General features: G+C 32.5%; 1 protein-coding gene across 2 annotated transcripts in view; it reads left to right on the top strand.

Annotated features, from left to right (window-relative positions):
* Positions 1-23,243, top strand: part of ITGAV (integrin subunit alpha V) — a 128,221-nt gene that overhangs the window by 70,221 nt on the left and 34,757 nt on the right. For both annotated transcript variants that reach the window (XM_051986060.1, XM_051986061.1), the window contains exons 8-16: positions 3,610-3,654; positions 5,209-5,252; positions 5,340-5,396; positions 7,845-7,897; positions 8,329-8,531; positions 16,849-17,040; positions 18,985-19,030; positions 19,896-20,003; positions 22,773-22,831. In XM_051986060.1, coding sequence (XP_051842020.1) covers positions 3,610-3,654; positions 5,209-5,252; positions 5,340-5,396; positions 7,845-7,897; positions 8,329-8,531; positions 16,849-17,040; positions 18,985-19,030; positions 19,896-20,003; positions 22,773-22,831 — 807 coding nt within the window. The remainder of the gene's footprint in view (positions 1-3,609; positions 3,655-5,208; positions 5,253-5,339; positions 5,397-7,844; positions 7,898-8,328; positions 8,532-16,848; positions 17,041-18,984; positions 19,031-19,895; positions 20,004-22,772; positions 22,832-23,243) is intronic.

The following is a 23,243-nucleotide window of genomic DNA, read 5'->3' as shown; positions in this document are numbered from 1 at the left end:
ATGTTTGCACATGAAAATAAATTTATGTACAACTTGCTATTCCTTTCTTTTTAAATATACAATTATGTAAATTTCTTTTTTCCTTCTTTTTTTTCTTTCCTCCCCAAAATCCTTGATATAGCTACTATTAGATAAATAGGTGTGTGTGTGTGTGTATGTGTGTGTGTGTGTACATATTTACAGATAGATAATTATGCTATTCGTACTTTTATTTATCATTTCTCTTAGTGCAGATAGCATTTTTTCTATGTCCTTTATCGTTGAGTATTTATAATAATCAAAATAACTTATTTGCTCAAAGTCATTCTGTTTTTTTTCTTTTGTTTGTTTGTTTGCTTTTAGCTGGGACAATTGGGATTAAGTGACTTGCCCAGGATCACACAGCTAGAAGTGTTAAGTATCTGAGGTCAGATTTGAAGTCAGGTCCTTCTGACTTCAGGGCTGGTGTTCTACCCACTGTGCCATCTAGCTGCCCCTTAAAGTCATTCTTAAAGAAATGTTGCTGTTATTGTATTCAGTATTCTTTTGGTTTTGCTTATTTGGTTCTTCTAAGTTTATGGAACTCATCATTTCTTACAGCATAATTGTATTCTACCACAATCATATACCATTATTTGTTCAGCCATTTTCCAATTAATGGCCATCCTTGAAATTTAGTTCTTTGTCGCTATACAGAAAGTTCCTATAAAACATTTTAGAACAACTAGATTCTTTTCCCTTTTCCTTAATTATCTTTGAGAAAAGACTTAAAGTAGTATTGTTGTGTCAAAGGGTATAGGTGGTTTAATAACTCTTTTGACCCAATTCTAGATTGCTTTCCAAAATGGATAGATAAGTTCACAATTCCAGTACCAATGAATTAGTGTCCCAGTTTATCCATGTTTTCTCCAACATCGGCACTTTCCCTCTCAATCATTTTAGCCAATGTTTTATTCCAGTTAGAGTTGTTTTATTTTGCATTTATCTAACCAATAATGATTTAGAGCATTTTTTTCACATGACTATAGATCATTTTTATTTCTTCATTGGAAAATTGCCTGTTTATATCCTTTGACCATTTATTAATTGGAAAATGACTCATTCCTATAGATCTGACAAAGTTCTTCATATATTTTAGATATGAGACCTTTATGTGAGAAATTATTTATAAAAGATTCCCTTTGATTTTCTGTTTTTCTTATGATCTTGGCTACATTTGTTTTATTTGTAAAAATCCTTTTTAATTTAATGTAACCAAAATCATTCATCTTATGCAATTGCTCTTTTGCTCTTTGTGTCAGTGTGTATCTGTCAATCTCTATCTTTCATTCATAAATTGTTTGCCTATCAAATAGAATCATTTTGAAGAAAAAAATCACTTCATTCTCTTCTAGGTTATTTATTAATGCTATATAAAATATTCAATTTTTTTTTTTTTTTACTATTGAACTGAGAGATAGCATGACAAGATGAAAAGAGCCTTGGTCTTGGAGTAAGTAGATAACTTAGTTTAAAATCTGTTACAGAAGCTATTTGGCCATAGGTAAATCATGAGATCATAGATTCAAACCTAGAAGGAACTTTATATGGTATCATGTCCAATTGCTAATACTTTATAGATGAGGAAACTAAGGCACAGTAAGATTAAGTTGCTTAACCAGGGTTATATAGCTAGTAAGTTTCTGAGATGAAATTTTAGCTAGCATCTTACCTGGCTTCAAGTCCAATGCCCTCTCTACAATAAGATGCTGTTCTCTCCTTCCAATTTTCTCATTTTATAAAATGGAAATCATAGGAGCTAAAGCTGGAATGAACCTTGTTGATCATCTAATCTCTTCCCCCCTACCCCCCAATTTTATGAATAAGGAAACTGAGGCTCATGGAGTCTTAAATGATTTAAGTAACATCACATAGACAGTGAGAAGTAAGTATCAAAGCCATGGCATTACTTGGTCTAACTATAATTATTTTATAACTTGAGGGTACAACATGACTAATTATTACTATTAATGTATTTGTGAAAATTTTTTGATCAGTGAAGAACACAGAGTGCTGTTTGACCTTGGATAAGCTATTTAAACTCTCTAAGATTCGGCCTCTCTATCTGTATAAAAAGAATCAATAATATTTTTACTATCTACCTCACAGAATTATTAGAAAAATATCCTGAAAAGCACAACATAAATATGAGCTGCTACTTTTTCATCAGATTTCTTTTAATACTGATTAAATTTTAGTATTGATATTGTGGAGATTACCTTCATCTCAGATTTTCACATTATATTGGCTTAAATTTTTTTTTCTATTCTATTTATTTTTAATTTTGGTGTTATAACAGTTTAGAAACTATATTATAGAAATGTGAAATATAAATGATGCTTATGAAATAAGTGTTAATAATTATTAAATAAATAAGCATAATGTTTATGAAATGAAATAAAAATAATACTAATTTGCCATTAGCTTAAGAAGATCTGTATTTTTCTTGGCTCTGTGTGTGTTGTATACATACACACACACATATATACATATATATATATATGCAAATGCATGTATGTGAATGTGTGTGTTCATTAGAGTTCTGATGAGCTAATGTCCTTTGGTAGAGACAAACCTTTAATAACTGTAACAAAGGCAGCTAAATGGTACAGTGGATAGAACATTGAACCCATAGTCAGGAAAACCTGAGTTCAAATTTGGTTTCAACACATAGAGGCTATGTGACCCTTAGTAAGCCATTTAACTTCTGTCTACCTCCATTTCTTCATCTATGAGATGGGAGAATAATAGCACCTATGTTCCTGGATTTTTGTAAGGATTAAGTGAGATGATATTTGTAAATACTTTGTATGTGGGATTTTGCAATTGCTAGATGTTATTATTATTATTATTTAAAATATTAACCAAGCATTTAAGTGCTTACCATGTACCAATAACTACACAATAAGAAGAGGACTAAATTCTGCTTTGTTTTCTTGTATGAAGTCTTGGACTGTTAGAAATGACATCCAATATGAATTTTTAAAACACTGTATGGAATACATTATATTTTACAGCCTTAGTAGTCCTTGGTACATTTTAGCAAATTGCATCTTTAAACCAATAAGTAATAAAGTGTCTTCATTCCACGCAAAGTTAATATTCATCTATTCTTTTTTTTTGACTAAGATATTTTCCCTTTTAAAAGTTAGAGAATTTTTGTTTTGAAGTGGAGCATACACATAGAATCAGATTCTCTCTCATAATTTACATTCTTTAAAAAGCTATATAAGAACATGAAAAGATAAAACCAATAATGTATGCATCATGGAAAATCTGACATTTTAGCTCTGTGATTCCCTTTCCTATGTCAGGATCAATAAATTTGGTCTTGCAGCTTAAGCTATATAGATAAAATTAAGGTGGTTCGATAATATGTTGTTCTAATAGGTACATTTTATTGAAGTATTTAGTGCAGTTACTCTTACTTAAATTCATGTTTCCTACATAAAAACACACATACATAATATACATTTAGTTGTTTTGATTGGATTAAAAACATTAGTTTATTAGTGAACTTAGATAATTTTTAAAAGTTATATTAAAATCCCAGAAAATCTTATAGTTTGTTATATTTGGTTTTCTGTTTAGGCTACTCTGTGGCTGTTGGGGACTTCAATGATGATGGCATAGAAGGTATGATGCTTTAAAAAATATATATATAATTAAAATCGTTAATCTGTCAGAATACATGATGGCTAAAGATTGTGGAGGTGAAAATAGGTTTAGAAACATCATGATTATGCAATGAAATAATGAAAGAATATACATTTTAGTATATTGAAGGTAATTCTAGGCTTTTAAAAATGTAGGCTAAGTTTATTTTTCTTTAGTCTTCCCTCAAAACAATAATTCTTAAGCCTCTTTAGGCTCAAATAATGTTACTACCTTTAGGAATTTATGGTGGCATTGTTGTCCAGGACTTTAAATATAAACTACTTTGTTTAACATTTTAAGTGGTATATCTCCAGCTGACAGAAACACATACACACACGCGCGTGCGCGGCGTGCGCATGCACCTAAAATTTATTATGTTTAGATTCTCAAAATCTGCTTTTTTAGTGATGGGTAATCATTTCCAAACAAGTACTATGTCAGAAATGCATCAAAACTAATTCTGAAAGACCTTTTTATTATAGACTAAGAATTCACTAGATACCCTTTGCCAGGTAGGAATGTCATTATTCCCTGCTACATACTACCAAATATTTGGAGAAGAGATGGGCAGACATGTTCTCCCCTGATGGTTTCTGAATTTTAGAACCTGAAAGAAAACAAATATAGACATACATCTAGTTTAGAGAGTTCTTCTCTTGGGAAAAATCTAGACAGTGAGCCCCTTGCAATTGAAGTGGGACATACTTTCACTCTATAAATTGCCCCCTCCCCAAATCTCTTCATACAGATTACCTAAAAGATGAAAGGTTTGCCAACCTAATGCAAATTTCTAACTTTTTTTATTTTTTAAAATACAATTGGCAATAATTTTTTGCATGGTGGCTACTATGCTTATCTACCAGTGCTCTACTCCTGTTTGCAACCTAACAGTTAAATCAGCTAGATACTTTAAGCCTTTCCATAATGTTAGCCATTATACTATTTCCACATACATTCTTCTCTTGTAGGTTAACTTTCTTAAAATTGTAAGTTAATTATTAATTCCTGCCCTCCACACACATCTTTACATATATACTCTTTCCCTCAAATATTTGTAATACCTTTTCTTTCTCCTAAACTTTGCCTCTTAATCCCCTTCAGTCTTCCTTCACATTTATTCTATAAAGTCTTGAATTATTAACTCTACTTTATTTGGAATACTATCTGCCCAGCATTTCTCTACTCAATTTTCTCTTTATTATTTTATATTCAAGTACAAATACTTTGCCTTAGCCTAATGTATTGTATTTCTTTCTTATCTCTTCAGTTAGATCCTACGAAGACAAGGAAGTATGCACTAATTATTTTCAGGAGTTTTAGAAAGATTTGGTTGTGTACTTTACTAATCCTTGATTTTACTTCGAATATGACTCCTTAACCACAGCAAGAAATCAGATATCAATATTAATTTTCTTTTTCTGTTTACCAAAAAATACAACAAAGTAAAAATATTTCTTAGTATTCAGATTTCTACTAACCATAAACTTAATTTTACTCATTTCGGTAATTAAAGTAATTGCATTTTTTTTTCAGACTTTGTTTCTGGAGTCCCAAGAGCTGCAAGGACATTGGGAATGGTAGGAAAATTGTTCTTTATAGAAATTAGGCTAATTTAAAATATTTTTAAAACCATATTTTCATGAAATTTCATTTACCCTAAACAGGTTTATATTTATGATGGAAAAAATATGTCTTCTTTGTATAATTTTACTGGAGAACAGGTAAGCCTCTTAAAATTGCTTTGTATTTTATGTATATTAAATATACTATAAATATATGTATATATGTATAAATACATATTATGAAAATCACACACATATATAAAACATGTTGTGTGATCTAAAAGTATGTTTCCAACTTTTATAATGAGTGTATAGTATTCTATATTTGACAGTTAAAGCTTATTATTTTTTTTATATCAAAATAGTTTCAGAAGACCCTTTTGTATCTATGGTGGGAAAATATCATTTTCTTGATTTGTTATGTAGCAAAATTTTTGAGCCTTGATAGAGATAATTTAGTATACATTTATACATATCTAGAACAATATGTTATTTGTTCATTGCATAATACATACACCCTTTTTTGTCTGTTGTTTAAAACACAACTTTTTATTTCATTCAAAAGAAATTTTAAAGTATCAAATTTCCCCTTCCCATATAAGATATTTTGAAACAATTTGTATTACATACATTGCAGAATTAACAAATTAAATAATTTTAAAAGAAAAAATAGCAAAATAAAACAAAAAATTTAATCAATAATTATTCAAATAATTTAAGAATAAATCCTTTAACATTTATTAAAGATTCAGTCATCAAGCATTAAGTGCTTACTATGTGTCCCATGCTGTTTAAAGATTGAGAAAATAAAGAAAGGCAAGAATATTTCCTGACTTCAAGGAACTTAAATTTTAATAAGGGAGATAACATGTAACTTATTAGGTAAATAAAAGATACATACACTTAGATTACGACCTTCCCCAAAAGGTAAGTGTATGAGCTTAATTTTGAAGGAAGCTAGAAATTCTACAAGTTGGGGGTGAGAAGGCAAAGAATTTCATTACTAGGGGACATTGAGTATTCTAGGTGAGAAGTGACAAAGAGCTGAACAGGAGGGGTCACTATTTGAGTAGAGAAAGGGGAATGTTCATATGTGAGATTGTGAAAGCAGAAATTACAAGAGTTGGCAACTGTTTAGATATATTGGGCATATGAGAATGAGCAGTCAAGGATGACACTGATATTATGAGCCTGGGTGACTGATAGAATGATAGTACTCTCGATAGTAATAGGGAAATTCAGAAGAGGAAGTTTGGGGAGAAGTTTGAGATACCTATAAATATCCAATAAGTCGGCAGCTTGGGAGCACAATGCATAAAGTGCTGGGCCTTGAATCAGGAAGTCTGGAGTTCAAAACTGACATCAGAAACTATGTAGCCTTAGTCAACTTACTTAATCTTTATTTATTTGTCTGTAAAATGAGAGTAATAATAGCCCCTACCACTAGGATTGTTGTGAGAATTAAATGAGATGATATTTATAAAGTGTTTAACACAGTGCCATAATATGTTGTAGAGAAATGTAAACTATCGGCATCATCAGTAATGACACTAACACTATACAGTTAGAACTAGAAAATAAGAGGGAGACTAATGCTGTATATAGATGTAAGAATCATTTACATAGAGATGATAATTGAATTCATTAAGTTGATGGACTCACCAGAAGAGGTAACATGGATAAAAGAGGAGAGGGTACAGGACAGAATCTTGGGTAATATTTAAATTTAATAGACATGCCATTGATAAAGATTCAGCAAAGGAGACTGAGGAGAGCTGAGATAGGTAGGAAGAAAATTAAGATAATAGCATTATCACAAAATCTAAAAGAAAATAGGGAAAATTCATCAATTGTCATTAAATTATTAATTATCATTAAAACAGTAATAAATTTTAGATTAGATAAATATATTCTTGGCCACTGAGAATGTCACCATATTAAATACTGTTGACATTAGCTTTATAACAATCTAAATGGAATTTGGAATTAACATCCCCTTTCTGTGGGTTTGGGGGAGAATGTCACTGGATTGAGTCTAATTATGATATAATTGTAAAATAACTAGTAAAATCATTGATAAGGAGGACCAAAATTTTCACCTCTCTTCAAAAGACAATTTATTTAAAATAGCAATTAAAAAATCCTTTTCATTCATTTTAAAATTTTCTAATAAGTAGCCATTGCCACTTTTTTTACTAGAAGTTTATTTTTTGTGTGAGAAATGCCAGCTTCTACAATTCAACTAAAAAGAAGTATATGTGAGCGTTTGAGTAAAAGGGAAGAATATCATGCATGAACAAAATCTACCATAGATGTTGTTTCATGGTAATTTTTGATGATAGGATGTGATGGCCTTTGGAAGAACCTTAGAGACATTTAAATGAAGTTCATTTAGAATTCTCACATTCTCACTATCACAAAATTAAGGAAAACAAATAAGTACTTTATTCCAAATTGTTGATTTTTTAAATGATAATAATAGTGAAGGGGGTTGAAGATTTGAAGATATTTGAAAATACTTTTTTCTGTTTGAAAAATAAAAGACAAAAATGGCATCTATAAACTATGTTAGATGGAATTTTAATACATTTTCATCTTGTTATCCAGATGGCTGCATATTTTGGATTTTCTGTAGCTGCCACTGACATTAATGGGGATGAGTAAGTTTTTCTTTTAAAAAATGTTTCCCAAAACAGTTCCTTTCATTGTTTATGAACAATTTTATTAAGTCTAAATAAACTGATTTAAAGTCTTTTTTCTACCCTCTTCTGTATATACTTTTATCTCCTTCATCGCTGTAAAACATACTTCATCTTAAAAATGTTTAAGATGGTCACAATTTATAATCTTAATTAGAGACAGATCGTTTGCTTTCTGTTAATCTTTCTAGTATCAAAGAATGAAGTCATTATACGAATTGTTTGCAGATGCAACACAAACTTGAAGGCAGACACAAACATCAAATGATCACCCTAGAGATCATTGTTGTGAGAGATGCAAAAAGGATGCAATAAGTTAGTGACAAGTAGAAAATTGGTTATTGATAGGGATATGCAAGATTTTCTGCATATTGAAAGATTATTCTTTACAGTTATGCAGATGTGTTTATTGGAGCCCCTCTCTTCATGGATCGTGGATCTGATGGCAAACTTCAGGAAGTGGGTCAAGTCTCCATGTGCCTGCAGCAAGCTTCAGGAGGATTTCAGATCATTAAGCTGAATGGATTTGAGATATTTGCCAGATTTGGCAGTGCTATTGCCCCTCTGGGAGATCTTGACCAGGATGGCTTCAATGGTAAGACATCATTCATGAACTGTTGGCTATTGACTTGCCATGCTTAGCCACAGAGTTATAGAGCTCTTAGATATGGTAGTTGATGTTTTCTTTGCAAAGAAAAAGTACAACTTTAGTGAATTATATTAGATAAAAACAAACTACAGAAAAAATATACATCTTCTTCTAAGTTATCTACTTTAAAAAGTCACTCTCTTGAATTGTCATCTTCCCTTAGGAATATGTTATCAGATTAATTCATTGGTAACATTATTGTTGTCATCAGTAAACATACTTCCTATACTGTAGTTTGTGGACTTGTTGTTGGGCTTAATGCTACTATTATTAATGTCCTCTGCAAAAAGTATGGAATAAATATTCTACTAAGCTATAGTGCCCTCTTGTGCTGAGTTAGCAGAAAATGAAAAATTTCCTAGGCTCAGAGTCTCTAATGTTACATATCCCCCCCCCCCAAAAAAAAAAATGGCCAATTTGGCTCTGCTGAAGACTCCCAAGGATGGAAAATCCATTACTTATTATGAGAATCTATTACACTTTTGGATAGTTCTAATTTCAAGTAAATAGATGATATAATAGAACTGGATTTAGAGTTGGGAAGAACTGAATTCAAATCCTGCCTTAGACACTTCGTATGATCCTTAGCCAATCACTTAATATCCCAGTACTTCATCCCTCATGAAAAAGCTGGACTAAATCATTTCTAAAGTCACTTCCATCTCTAAATATGTGATCCTATAATCATTTCACTGATATAAAGCCAAAGTTTTTTGCTCTGTAATAACTTCCACTCATTGCTCTTGATTCTGTTTTCTGGAACCAAATAGAACAACTTTACTCTTTATTCAACGTGACAGCTCTTGAAATATTTTTTTAAATTGACTTCTCTCTTAATTTTTCTCTTTAGCAAAAACATATAGTAAAATTCTTTGCTTCCCCCCCTAAAGAGAATGAATAGCTGGAGGCAGCCGATGGCTCGGTGTATGAAGCATTGGGTGTAGAATTAGGAAGGCTTGAATTAAAATCCAGCTTCAGATATTTCCTAACTGTGTGACCTTGGTCAAGTCACTTAAATTCTGATAGTCTAACACAGGGGTCCTCAAACTACTGCCCGCAGGCCAGATTTGGCAGCTGAGGATATTTATCCCCTTCACCAGGGCTATGAAGTTTCTTTATTTAAAGGCCCACAAAACAAAGTTTTTACTAAGTCTGGCCCTCCAAAAGTCTGAGGGACAGTGAACTAGCCCTCTATTTAAAAAGTTTGAGGACCCCTGGTCTAACAGAATAGATCCACTGGAGAAGGAAATGGCAAAGCATTCTAATATCCAAATGAAGTCACAAAGAGTCAGACACAATTGAAATTACTGAAAAACAATAAGCAGCAGCATTTTCATCCTGTATAGAGGCTGCAGATAGTGGGGGAACTCTGGGTAAGGTATAAGACCCTTCAGTCCAGAGGAAACCCCCTGACAATATCTGGTTTGGCTCTCCATTTCCCTTTGGTGCCCATCCCCCTTCCTGAAAAGTCAGGGAGAGAGTGATCACCTCCCTTTGGTGTTTACGCCTTTTCCTGAGAAGTCAAGGTGGGCATGACTACCGGTGTTCTATGTAAAGCAAAGGATATTTACAGGAGGGTGCTTATAGTCAGCACATACTCAGTGTGATTGATGAGATAAATGGTTCTGTAGTTCCCACATACTTAGTGTGCTGTAATGATGTAATCATACTGAGATATTTAAGGGCTGAAAAGACTGGAAGAGACACTCTACCTTTGACCATCTTAGTGGCTCTTCTGCTTCCTTCACCCCTTCACTAAGACCAAGGCTGGTCCCAAGATCCTCCAGAGAACTAGTCCGGACACTACATTTTGGTGTCTGAACAGGGACCTCCAGAAGGACACAACATTTTGGCAGGGCAGCTAGGTGGCATAGTGGATAGAGCACCAGCCCTGATGTCAGGAGGACCTGAGTTCAAATATGACCTCAGACACTTAACACTTCCACTTGTGATCCTGGGCAAGTCACTTAACCCTAATTTTCTCAAGGAGCAGCTAGGTGGTATGGTGGATAGAGCACCAGCCCTGAAGTCAGCAGGACCTGAGTTCAAATCTGGCCTCAGACACTTAACTTTGGACTGCAGCTGTTACAGCTGACATCCTATGCTCACTATCTATATAAGTGTCATACCATTGAAAGGGTTGGTAGACATGGGTACAGATCATACAGTCATTAGAGGTGCCAACTGCCCAATCACTGGCCAAAGATTAAGGCAAACACCTATATATCTGGCATAGGAGGATCAATAGCAGCCGAAGTTAGTGCTACCCCTTTGAGATGGATATTTGAAGATGAAACAGGAGTTTTTATTCCTTTTGTAGTTGAAAAAAATCTCCATCAATCTGTGGGGAAGAGACATCTTACAACAATTAGGATTACAAATGAGTACTTTGCCATTTTAGGCAGGGCTGCTGTTGAAGGCCTGCCAACCCTTCCACCTGTTCCTATCCAATGGAAATCTGATACACCGGTGTGGGTAGAATAGTGGCCTTTAACTAGTGAAGAAATCAGGCCTTATTAGATGTAGTACAAGAGCAACTTGACCAAGGACACTTACAACCTTCTCTTAAGTCCTTGGAATTCGCCTGCATTTGTTGTAAAAAAAGAAATCTAGAAAATGGAGGATGTTGATTGTTTTAAGAAAAGTAAATGAACAGATGGAAACTATGGGAATTCTTCAGCCTGGACTCTCATCTCCTACTCAATTGCTTAGAGCAGGGGTCCTCAAACTTTTAAAATAGGGGGCCAATTCACTGTCCCTCAGACTGTTGGAGGACTGGACTATAGTAAAAACAAAAATTTTGTTTTGTGGGCCTTTAAACAAAGAAACTTCATAGCCCTGGGTGAGGGGGATAAACATCCTCAGCTGCCACATCTGGCCTGCGGGCTGTAGTTTGAGGACTTCTAGCTTAGAAAGAATTGCCTCTGGAGTTATAGACATTAAGGATTGTTTTATCCCTCTAGACAAGGAGGATATGAAAAGATTTGCCTTTTTAGTGCCCAATATTTAGCTGAACCTTGTAAAAGATATGAATGGACAGTTTTGCCACAGGGAATGAAAAATAGCCCTATTACATGCCAAATGTATGTTGCTGCTGTTCTTACTCCAGTAAGAAAAGCATTTCTAAAAGTTATGTTATTACATTACATGGATGATATCTTGGGGTGTGTACCTGAGTAGTAAATGTTAGAAGCATGTCAACAAAGGACCATAGAAACATTAAAGAACTATAAATTGCATATATCTCCAGAAAAAATTGAAAGACATGCTTTTTTTCAATATTTAGGATATGAAGTATATCCTAAGGTGCTACAGTACAAAAACTTTCTTTAAGAACAGAGAAGTTGAGCACCTCAATGACTTTCAAAAACTGATAGGAAATATCCAATGGATGCGTGCAGTGTTAGACTTAACTACCTACCAATTACAATCATTATATGACATTTTAATGGGAGACACTGCTTTAAACTCATCACACCAGCTTACAAAAGAAGCTCAAGAGGCTTTGAGAGAAATTGAATTGGCTTTATCCAATGTGGTTGAAAGAGTCACTCAGAAACCCTTGGAAATATCAGTTTTTGTTACAAAAGAGGCACCCACAGCAGTCCTTCATCAAGGAGACAATGTGATAGAGTGGGTGAACCTCCCAGCACAACTAGAACAAAGGCAGTGTCCAGTGTGAGCAGCTCCACTATCTTTAAATAATCCACTATCTTTAAATAATCGCCAAGTGATGTGGAGAGATCCAGAAAATGATGAATGGAAGGGGCACCAGATAGGTAATTGCTTGGGGGAGAGGGTTTGCTTATATCTTTACAGATAGAGAAGGAATCATTTGGGTGCCAATAGACTGTAATCACGTTGACCATTGGAGAGAGATGGAGAAGACCTTTGAAATGAAGGAGAAGACCCAAGAATCATTGGGTGGTTCCATTGCTAACTGTGTCTACCACTGAAAGAGCATGACAGTTATGGCAATTGACTCATGAATGTAAAAAAAAAAAATGTTAATAAGACTGATGCAGGACTTTAAAACCAGCAGGAATCATTGGATTCCCTGACATGAAATAATGGACAGTAGATTGGTTTTGGACTACCTCTTAGCTGCTGAAAGAGGTGTATTTGCGATAGTTATTTATATACCCTTCTTCTAGGACTTATGGAAATCTTTTATAATCTCATACTGATTCATATTGTTTGTTATATTACTATATGCTTGTGTAATACCTCCCATGTTGATGGATTTATGTATACCTGTTTTAACTAAAACCAAAGAAAGCAGGAGATGTAGAGGGCCGCAGATAGTAGGAGAACTCTGGAAGGTATAAGACCCTTCAGCTCAGAGGATATCACTGACAATATCTGGTTTGGCTCCCTATTTCCCTTTGGTTCCCACCTCCCTTTCTGAGGAGTCAGGGAGGGTGTGACGACCTGTGTTCTACTTGCAGCAAGGTATACTTAACAGCAGGGTGCTTATAGTTAGCACCTACTCAGTGTGATTGATGAGATAATGATTCTCTAGTTTGCACATATTAGTGTGATGTAATGATGTAATCATACTGAGGTATTTAAGGACTGAGAAGACTAGAAGAAACATTCTATCTTTGGCCATCCTGGTGACTCTCCTGCCTACTTTATTCCTCCACTAAGACCAAGGCTGGTCCCGAGATCCTCCAGAGAGCTAGTCCGAAAACTACAATCCTGATTGTACTGGAAGAAATCCAGCAGAATGTAAGCTCCTTGAGGTCAAGAACAGTTTCGTTTTGTATATCCCAAGTGCCTACCATATTTCTTTATATCTAATGGGCAATTTAATAAAGGTTTATTGAGTTGAATTGCATTAGGCACATTAACAACATTTTTGTCCCTACACCAAGAATGAGACAATATGTAAGAAACTAGTAACTTAAACAAAAACAACAACAAAACAGACAAAACCCCAAACATTATGCTTTAGAAAATAGTTCAAGGATATCTATCAATTCATAAAGGAATAAAGGTAAAGGAGGACATTTTTTTTATTAACAATAATAGTAACAGTGAAATATTTGTTTAGATACCTAATGATGAATTCATTTATCCAGTCCTTCCTGTAATCTATCAATATTCAGAAAAACAATATTCATAAACTATTACATTTTAAAATCTAAAGAAGTCAAAAGTACAATCAGTCTGCATAGTTCAGGACTTTTAGGAAAGGAAAAAGAATCTTCCTTCCCTTCCCTCTCCTGCTTGTATTATACCTTGAAGGAAAGTTGTTTGTTTGATGTTTAGTATTCAAAGTTATCCTAATAAATTAGTAGCTGGACAAAACTAGTCAGAAGTAAATTTTCCTCCTTAAAATATAGTATCAAAGATTTCACCACTGTGAAAGTTTAGCATAAATTAAATAGAATTGTTTAGAGCAGATTTAAGAAATAAGACAATAGGACCAATAGAACTCATAATTAAAAGTATTCAGAGTAGAGGAAGATAAGAAATTTGGAATTTAGAAGTCTTGTATTAGGGAAGAGTGACTTTATGGATTGTATTTTCCTAACACTTTTAGAGAAAGTTATCAAAACTGAATTTATGAAATGATGAACTGCTCACATGTATCAAGGATAAGATATAGATTGATAGTTGGAGATAGTAGACCAATCTGCTGCTGCTAAACAAGACATAGATGTGGGATTTGATTATTAAGGAAGGACACTAAAAACAAAGCATGCATCAGTTTTCTACCTTTGTACAAAAGCACAATGTTTATATCTGAGAATATGATAATGCAATTGTAATCAAAATTCCCAAGAAAGGGATAAAGAAGATAAATGAATTTCTCTTGTGAAGAAAGCCTTAAGTACAGCAACAGCAGCACTAGAACTCAAGATTAGCAAAAAAAGAAAAAGAAAGAAAGAAAGAAAGATATGATAAATATATATAAAATCACAATAGAATGGATATGGACTCCTGTTTGTATAATTGCAATTGCAAGAAATTATCTAAATTTAATATCCAGTTATCTTTATAAGAGAATAATATGTATAAAAGAACACACACACACATACACATATATAAGAGAACAATTTTAAAGATATGGTTGTTACTGAAACTTAAAAAAAAGACATTTATTGGACAAATGAGGAAAGAACGTGTTTGTGTTAATGGCTAATAAATTATCTATTAGAAAGAAATGCATAGATTCAGTGAAATTTTACATTTTATTATGCATGATAGCTCCAGAATTGCATATTAAAGAAAGCATTTCTAATCTTTGGAGGTTAACATTATCCAGAAGAATCATGGTCTCTCAGAATACTCCTTAATATCATTGCTAGAGCTAACGTATTGGAATGATTTAGTCTGATCCATTATGACATTTCTTAATGTTGAATTCATAATAGAAATTGCTTCAAGTAGAATATCATCCTAGTGTCTTTCATATTAAGATGGTTGGAAATATGCACAAAACTTAAAGCACAAAGCAGCATCTTAAGGAAATGAAATTTCCTTTTTTATGTGAATCAATGTAATCCTCCTTCTTTAATCTACTTAATTATTCTGTAACTCTGTAACAGAACTCTGTTCTGTAACTTCTGCAAGTAGTTTTTACATGATAAAATTTTAGCAATATGTTGAGATCTTGACTGTGAATTGCTATTATAAATGTTAAAGAAAATGCTATTAAATCTGATGAAATCCTAAACACATTAAAATTTTGTGAGCAAGCTTAAAGGTATGCATTTTAAATTAGTTTTTAGTTATATGACTAATCTAACCATAACTGTGACTCCCTTTGAGTTGGATATTCAATATTATATAGACGATGCTTTTATAAGGCATATTTGTTTTAAGAAATTATCTCCCATGTTATTTTTTTTTATTTTTTTATTTTTTAATTTTATTTTATTTAGTAATAACTTTGTATTGACAGAATCCATGCCAGGATAATTTTTACACGACATTATCCCTTGCAATCACTTATGTTTCGTTTTTTCCCCTCCCTCCCTCCTCCCCCCCCCCCCAAGATGGCAAGCAGTCCTATATATGTTAAATATGTTGCAGTATATCCTAGATACAATACATATTTGCAGAACCGAACAGTTCTCCCGCTGCACAGGGAGAATTGGATTCAGAAGGTAAAAATAACTCGGGAAGAAAATCAAAAATGCAAATAGTTCACATTCATTTCCCAGTATTCCTTCTTTGGGTGTAGCTGTTTCTGTCCATCATTTCTCCAATGAAACTCAGTTAAGTCTCTTTGTCAGAGAAATCCACTTCCATCAGAATACATCCTCATACAATATCGTTGTCGAAGTGTATAATAATCTCCTGGTTCTGCTCATCTCACTTAGCATCAGTCCATCCCATGTTATGTTAATGTTGATCTGGTTTGTAATGAAATTAAGAAATAGAAATATCATTAGTTACATGAATAAGATAGAGTGCCTAGGAGTTCAGGTTCATTAACATATCTATGTAACAATTCATAAGCCTAAACACTATCATAAGTTAATGTAAGAAGGATAATGATGATTCTAGGAAAGCTTCAGGAGACCACCAATATAGCTGGCTGTTTCTTGATTTTGTACAGAAATTGACCTAGAAAAGATCAAGTTAATACATAGAACCTGTCATATTGATGATGAATCGTCATATCCGATTTGATGAGTATTAAGCATTTTCTATATGTAAGACATTGTGTTAGATGCAAGGTGTGTAGAAATAGTTGTTGCCTTCAAAGAACTTAACATTTTATGAAGGAAAGTTAATATATGATAATTATTATTTAATTAAAATTAATTTAAAAAGAAAGAATATACTAAAATTCTGGAGAGGTTCCTGGGAGTTCCTGTCTGTGGGATTTAGTTTTAGGTTCAATCTTTAGCTTGAAAGCCTTTTGTGCCAATCTCATTCCTTGTTCTTTCCTAACTTCCAAAGAGAAGAGTTTCTAATTGCTGAAATCAGGCTTTAATTGCAAATATTATGATGCTTCAAATTAGAAAAGCTAGAAAATACCTCTGTACCTCAGAATTATCTCCTTTCCATAAGTATATCCTGTTGAAACATTTTTCTGGGCCAGATTGATCTCTATTATCAAGAAACCAACAAGATGCTTGAGGGATATGGTTTGTTTTCATTTGAACTGAAGCATCAACTTTGAATAAGCATATGCTCCACTCAAGTTCAATGTTGTATTTATCTACCAGAGTGGTTTATGGCTATCCATAACTTTTTTTCTTGCAGATGCTCAAACTTTCTTGTCTTCCTTTTTTATTCACAGATGTTGCAATTGCTGCCCCTTATGGGGGAGAAGACAAACGAGGAATTGTTTATATCTACAATGGAAGAGCCACAGGCTTAAATTCAGCACCATCTCAAATCCTTGAAGGACAGTGGGCTGCTCGGGCCATGCCACCAAGCTTTGGGTACTCATTGAAAGGAGCCACAGATATAGATCAAAATGGATACCCAGGTGGGCATTCTTTTAAAACAGCATGCACACATATGTGACATCAGCTGTAGAATCAGTGTTTTCTATTTTGATTTATAGTAAAAATGAAATGTCAAGTGATTACATTGAACTGATTTCCATGTGATTTTTGTGAAGAGCAATAATGATATATGTGGTTTGAAAAAATTCCTGAAAGTCCGGGTACCTGGGTTTTAGCCTCAGTCTTATTACTAACTAGTCAAATGGCTTTGGGCAAAACATTTCAACTTTCTTTGCCTCGGTTTCTATACTTGCAAAGTAAGGAGATTGCATTCAATATTCTCTAAAGACTTTTCCAACTCTAAAAATGTATGTTTATGGAAACAGATCAAATTATCTTATACACATATATGCAGTTATATATATACATATATAAATGTATATACCTACACAGAACTCTTAATATATGTATATACAAAACATATAATTAGGAGATATTCAAATAGAATTATATATATATATATATATATATATATTTTCCCTAATTCTAATTAACTATACAACTTTAATTTTTTCCCACCTAGAACTGCAACAGAAGAGCATGTCTTTTTTATGTATATAATGGAGAATTTAATGTTCTTCAATAATTTTCTGAGTTTATTCCACTTAAACAATTAAAGTAAATTAAGCTTAGTAATGTATATAGTTTATATAATATATATAGTTTACACCTAAAAACAAAAAAGAAAGAAAAGAATGTAATTGTTTTATAATATATATATATATTAAGAAAAAGATCAGAAGGAAGGACAGAGAAAAGCATATATAAGGAAAGCTTTGAAAGCTACAGAATGAATTTATGATATTTTTAAAAAGGAAAGCAAGCTGTACCTAAAAGAAATATGAAATTTCATGTAAATTTTTCCCTTTTTGTTATGGTTATAATGGTAGAACTTTCCAAGCTCATATACGTCTGATTAGCCACAGTTGTACTTTGACTACAAAGTAGTGATGTTATTTTGGTCCTCTTTGAGAGCAAAGAACAATAACCAACCAATATGATTGTAATTATTACTATTACTAGTGTTTGCATAACATTTTTAAAGTTTGCAAGGCATTTTTTTTTGCAAATATTATCTCATTTGATCCCACTATAACCTTTAGATTTAAATACTATTATTATTCCCTTTTTACAGATGAGGAAACCAAGATAGACAGAGGTGAAGTGTTTTGCCCAGGGTCACACAGCTAGCAAATGTTTAAGGCTAAATTTGAACTCAAGTCTTCTTGACTCCAAATCCAATGCTGTATTCATTTTGCCACCTAGTGTTTCTCAGGTACTTAATTATATGGAAAAAAGCCATTTTTATTGATGTTTGTTTAGTTTTTAAAAATAAATGCATTATTGAATGCTAAAAATCATGATTTTGGTAAGATAACTAAGGAATTGGAAATTAATTGATCTCTTAATACATAAAGTGAGGGACCTAGCTAGTATAACAGTTCATAATGAAAATCTTGCTTAGAAATTTGTTTCCTAGAATAGGTTATACATACAGGTGAATTATTTTTTCCTTTGAGTCAGAGTCTTTGATATGATGATATGGTGAAAACCACAGATAGCAATATCTTTCCTTTCTATATCATCCAATCCCTATAGGATCTTATTAAAGCTGTATGTGAATTTTTTAAAAAAAATTATCTAGGATGTAAATTTAAGCTGTAGTCTAGAAGTTAAACTTTGTGATAAATTATTTAAATCTTCTATGTTTTCCCCATTTGCCTTTTAAATAAATGTTAAGACATCATTGGTGGAAAAAAAAAGTAAGAATTTCAGAGTTCTTATTTTATGAGTACAGGAATAAGAAATGAATAAAGTTGTGCAGAAGTATAAATTTGAATGATCTGACAATAATTTTAGCCAGACATTTTTTCTTTTTAATTAGTAACATAATTTATAAATAACTTGGTTTTATTCTTTTGTAGATTTAATTGTAGGTGCTTTTGGTGTGGACCGAGCTGTTTTATATAGGTGAGCAGGTCTTCTGGAGCCTCTTTTAGAGGATGATCCAGAGTCATTTGACAATTCTCTAACTAAATACCTAGTAATACATGAACTCCAGCTTAACTCTGAGGAAATAAATGATAATACTTGATATCCATTATTTCATTGCAGCTGTTAGTTATTCTGATGTATTTATAATAAATAAAATTATGGCTTATAAATTTTTTAAAAGTCATTCAGTTCAGACCTTTACTTTTTTCTTTTCAAAACTTTTACATTGGTTTATTTCTGTTTTTATCTCTGTATTTGGTTATAGCATTAAAAATATTTCTGCAAAAGCAAGAAATAAATTTCAAGTAGTTCTAATGTAAATAGTCCTATTAGAGAAATTAAGTAATAAAATCATCCATGTTCCTATTCTGTTGCTGTATACTATGATTTTTAATGTCATAACTATTTTTTTTTCCTTTTGCAATTTAGGACATTTTTGATGCATCTGTACTTCAACATATGGAATTGTCTTAAGATGTCATCAGAAAAACTTTTCCATATCTATTCTGCTCTATTAATATTTTCCATTTGTATTACTTAGTAACTACATTTTGGGGGGGTAGGAGATTATGTTTACATATACCTAGTAAACCAGGCTGTAAAATTAGATCTTCTTGATTTGTGATATGGATAATCTTAATTTGGGTATTATGAAAAAATTGATGTTTATAGATCCCAACTCTTTGACTCCTGTTTGGAGACAAGACACCCTGAACTAAGCACATTTAAGAAATATAATCCATATGCATCTGTGTTTCAAACTAGATAAAATTTAAAAGTTTCTCTCAATTTATCTTATTTTCTTTTTTTCCCCCTTAAAACACAACCATCATCACCACAGAGCCAGACCAGTTATCACTGTAAATGCAGGCCTAGAAGTTTACCCCACTATTCTAAATCAAGATAATAAGACCTGTCCACTCCCTGGCACAGATGTCAAAGTTTCCTGGTAAGAATGTTTGTTTAATAAAAAGCATTAATATGATAGTTAATTCATTAGGATGGTAAATGTGTTAAAATAGTTAAATGAAAGAATAAGGGAAAGAAAATATAAAACATGTTTTATGTATAATTTTATTTCGGTTCTATAATATGACCAAAGAAGTAATCTCCAAAGAAAATGATACAAAAGCTCTTGAATTCATATATCTGATTCTTCTATTGATTGACATAAATGTTTTGATTTGATTTGATCCATTTCCAACTTGATCTGGTTTGCCTTTCTTTAAGCAACTTGGTAGCTCTTTCCTTCTGGGGGCTCAACATATTGATGTCAAACTTAGTGCAGATAATTCAGTGAATGCCCACCTTGACTTAACTTCTTAGCTTGAGAAATAAGCCTCCCTGGCAGCTGTAATTAAAGGCATATTTGGCACATGCCAGTTATGTTACCAGGGACCATTCACTTAAGATTTCAGCGTCCTAGAAAATCTTTAAGACTAAAAGTTTCCCAGAAGTTGCTAGTTTGCATTAATGGATGGATTTTCTATACTTGGTGCCTCTTATATTAATGAAATAACAGGTCCAGACCAAAGAAAGAGGAAACAAGCAATAAAATCATAAAATTTGATTTTTGTTTTTATATAAATCCTCTAAATGTTGAGTGCATTTGAGTTACTTATGTTCCCTTTCCAACTTAAAATACTAAGTAATAATTAAATATCCTGGGTTGAAATCATCTTTTTAAAGAAGCACTTAATGTATCTTGGGAGATACAGCTTCTTTTTGTTACCTCAAATAAATAATATAACATAACATTTATATAGATCTTATGATGTGCCAGGCACTATGCTAAGCATTTTACATCTCTATCATGATTCTTAGATTTTCCTTATGTTTCTGATATCCATTGGAAAAAAACACCACATGAATTAAGAAATGATTTAAAAATAGATGATTTGAAATTATACAGAAATATTAAGGGAAAAAACCCCACCTTATTACATTATACTATATGAAAGTGTCACTGAAGAATTTTGTGAAAATACAGTTTTTTTTTTTTTTTTTTGTAAATAGAATCACATCATCCTCCTTGATTTACATTATCATTTTAGAATTTCTTCATATTCATCTTTGGTTATCTTTAGTTGGCATTGGCTCCAAACACATTTAAGTATCTTTTGTCTTCCTCTACTCCCAGGAAGCTGCACAGTGTTCATCAGCCTATCAAGTAACTGATGATTATAAACATGTATTTAAGTGCTCTTGGGTAGCTTGCTATTTAAGAGATATTCTGTTGCATCCCTTTGTTAAACTGAAACAGTTTAGCTGGGCTTGTCAAGGGCTATGGCTGAGTCGGTGGCAATTGATGCTTAGTGAAATGCCTCCTTTTTGGAGGGAAGAACAGTTTGTAGCTGTTACCACAGTCAGGGAACACAGTTGTAGTATAATGAAGCTAATGTCAGGAGGGGGATTGGGAGTTGAGATGGAAGATAATGTCTGAAGTATAAATGAGATTAAAAAAAGCAAACCAACCCAAAACACAGTAATGATGGGAGACAGGGTTAGAAAGTGAGGTTAAGGGTTCAGTCTACAATGACTCAGAAGTAGAACAAGTAACAAGATTGATGAACTAGAACATTTTTAGTATCATTTTCCACAAGTACCTAGGTGTTTTTAAGCCTAGCCATGTGTTTTAGGCTTCAGTTTCTTCCTGTTCTTTTTTTTTTTTAATTTTATTTAATTTTACTTGTTTCTTCCTGAATGGTATTTTTTTTGTTGTTGTTGTTAAATGTAAAGATAGTTTTCACCATTCATTTTTGTACAACTTTGAGTACCAAATTTTGCCTCTCTTCTTCCTTTATTTCCCCCTTCTCCCAGACAGCAAGTGATTTGATATAGGTTAAACATGTACAATCATTTTAAACCAATTGTATTAAAATCTGGAGAGCAGGAGTTATTCACGTGTGGTCCATGTAGAGACTTTTGGGAGGGGTGTATTATGTAATCCCAGATGGAAGAAAAATTATATCTTCATTTCAATATAAATTTTCTTTAAAATCCCCAATTTTTAAAAATATTTATAAACATTTTTTTTTTCTGAAAAGAGGTCAGTAGGTTTCACCAAACTGCCTAAGGAATCTAAGACAAAAAATTAAGAACTCCTGCCTTATAGGAAGACCAAGAAGTGACTATAAAATAATAATTGATATTGTTAAATACAGGGTAGCTAGAGGGTCAGTGGAGTGCTGGATTCAGCTTCATACACTTACTGTCTCTGTAATTTGGGCCAAGGTCTTTAACTTCTCTGCCTCAGTTTACTCACATGTAAAATAGGGATAATAATAGCACCTACTTCCCAGGATTGTTGTGAGGGTAAAAGGAGATGATAATTGTAAAGTAAAGTATCAAATTTTAAAGCATTATATAAACACTTGCTATTATTATTAATAATAGTAATAATACCCCTCAGAAAATGTACTCATTTTATGAGTTCTCTATGCTTTTATTAAGGAGATTTAAATGAGTTGTTCTGTTTTTTTTTTTTAAAGATAAAAGGGGAACAAAATAGACAATTGGCAATAGGAAGAGTTTGAATTAGAAAGGATTATTATTTTACATTTTACTTTTTAAAGTTAATTTCAGGACATATATAAAGGTGTCAGTTAAAATTTTATAATATAAATTGGGGATTAGAATTGTGAGATATAGATACTGAAAAAGAATATGTCGAGCTCTTCATTGGATGAAAGCACTTATAATTTTCATTTCCCCACAGTTTTAATGTGAGATTCTGCTTAAAGGCTGATGGCAAAGGAAGGCTTCCGGAGAAGCTGAGTAAGTTGTGCTGCAAGGGAAAATTACTGTGTTTGCTCTTTGGGTCATAGAGTATTTTATAATTGATAAGTACTAAATTAGCTGTTTGTACAATTTAGAGAAACTTTCTACAAAGGCATTTCTTTACATTAAATTTCCTATAAATCCCTCTTGTTTAAACACCTGTTTTTGTATTAATGGCCCCTAGAAACCCTGAGGCAGAATAGAATATCTTGGGGGCTTGTGAAACTCAAGCTTTACCATAAACCTAACACATCTCCTTTTATTGAAAACTGGAAATGTTTTGACCATGTTAAAAAAAAATTAGAGATATAACTTATGTCATACTGCTTAGTGATAACTTTTGTGATTTTTTTTGAATGATCACTTCTTCCCAATATTCTCAAAAATTATTTTCATTCATTTAAATTGA

This window comes from Antechinus flavipes, chromosome 3, assembly GCF_016432865.1.
Source record: "Antechinus flavipes isolate AdamAnt ecotype Samford, QLD, Australia chromosome 3, AdamAnt_v2, whole genome shotgun sequence".
NCBI classification, from domain to species: domain Eukaryota; kingdom Metazoa; phylum Chordata; class Mammalia; order Dasyuromorphia; family Dasyuridae; genus Antechinus; species Antechinus flavipes.
This window is presented reverse-complemented; position numbering and strand designations above follow the sequence as displayed.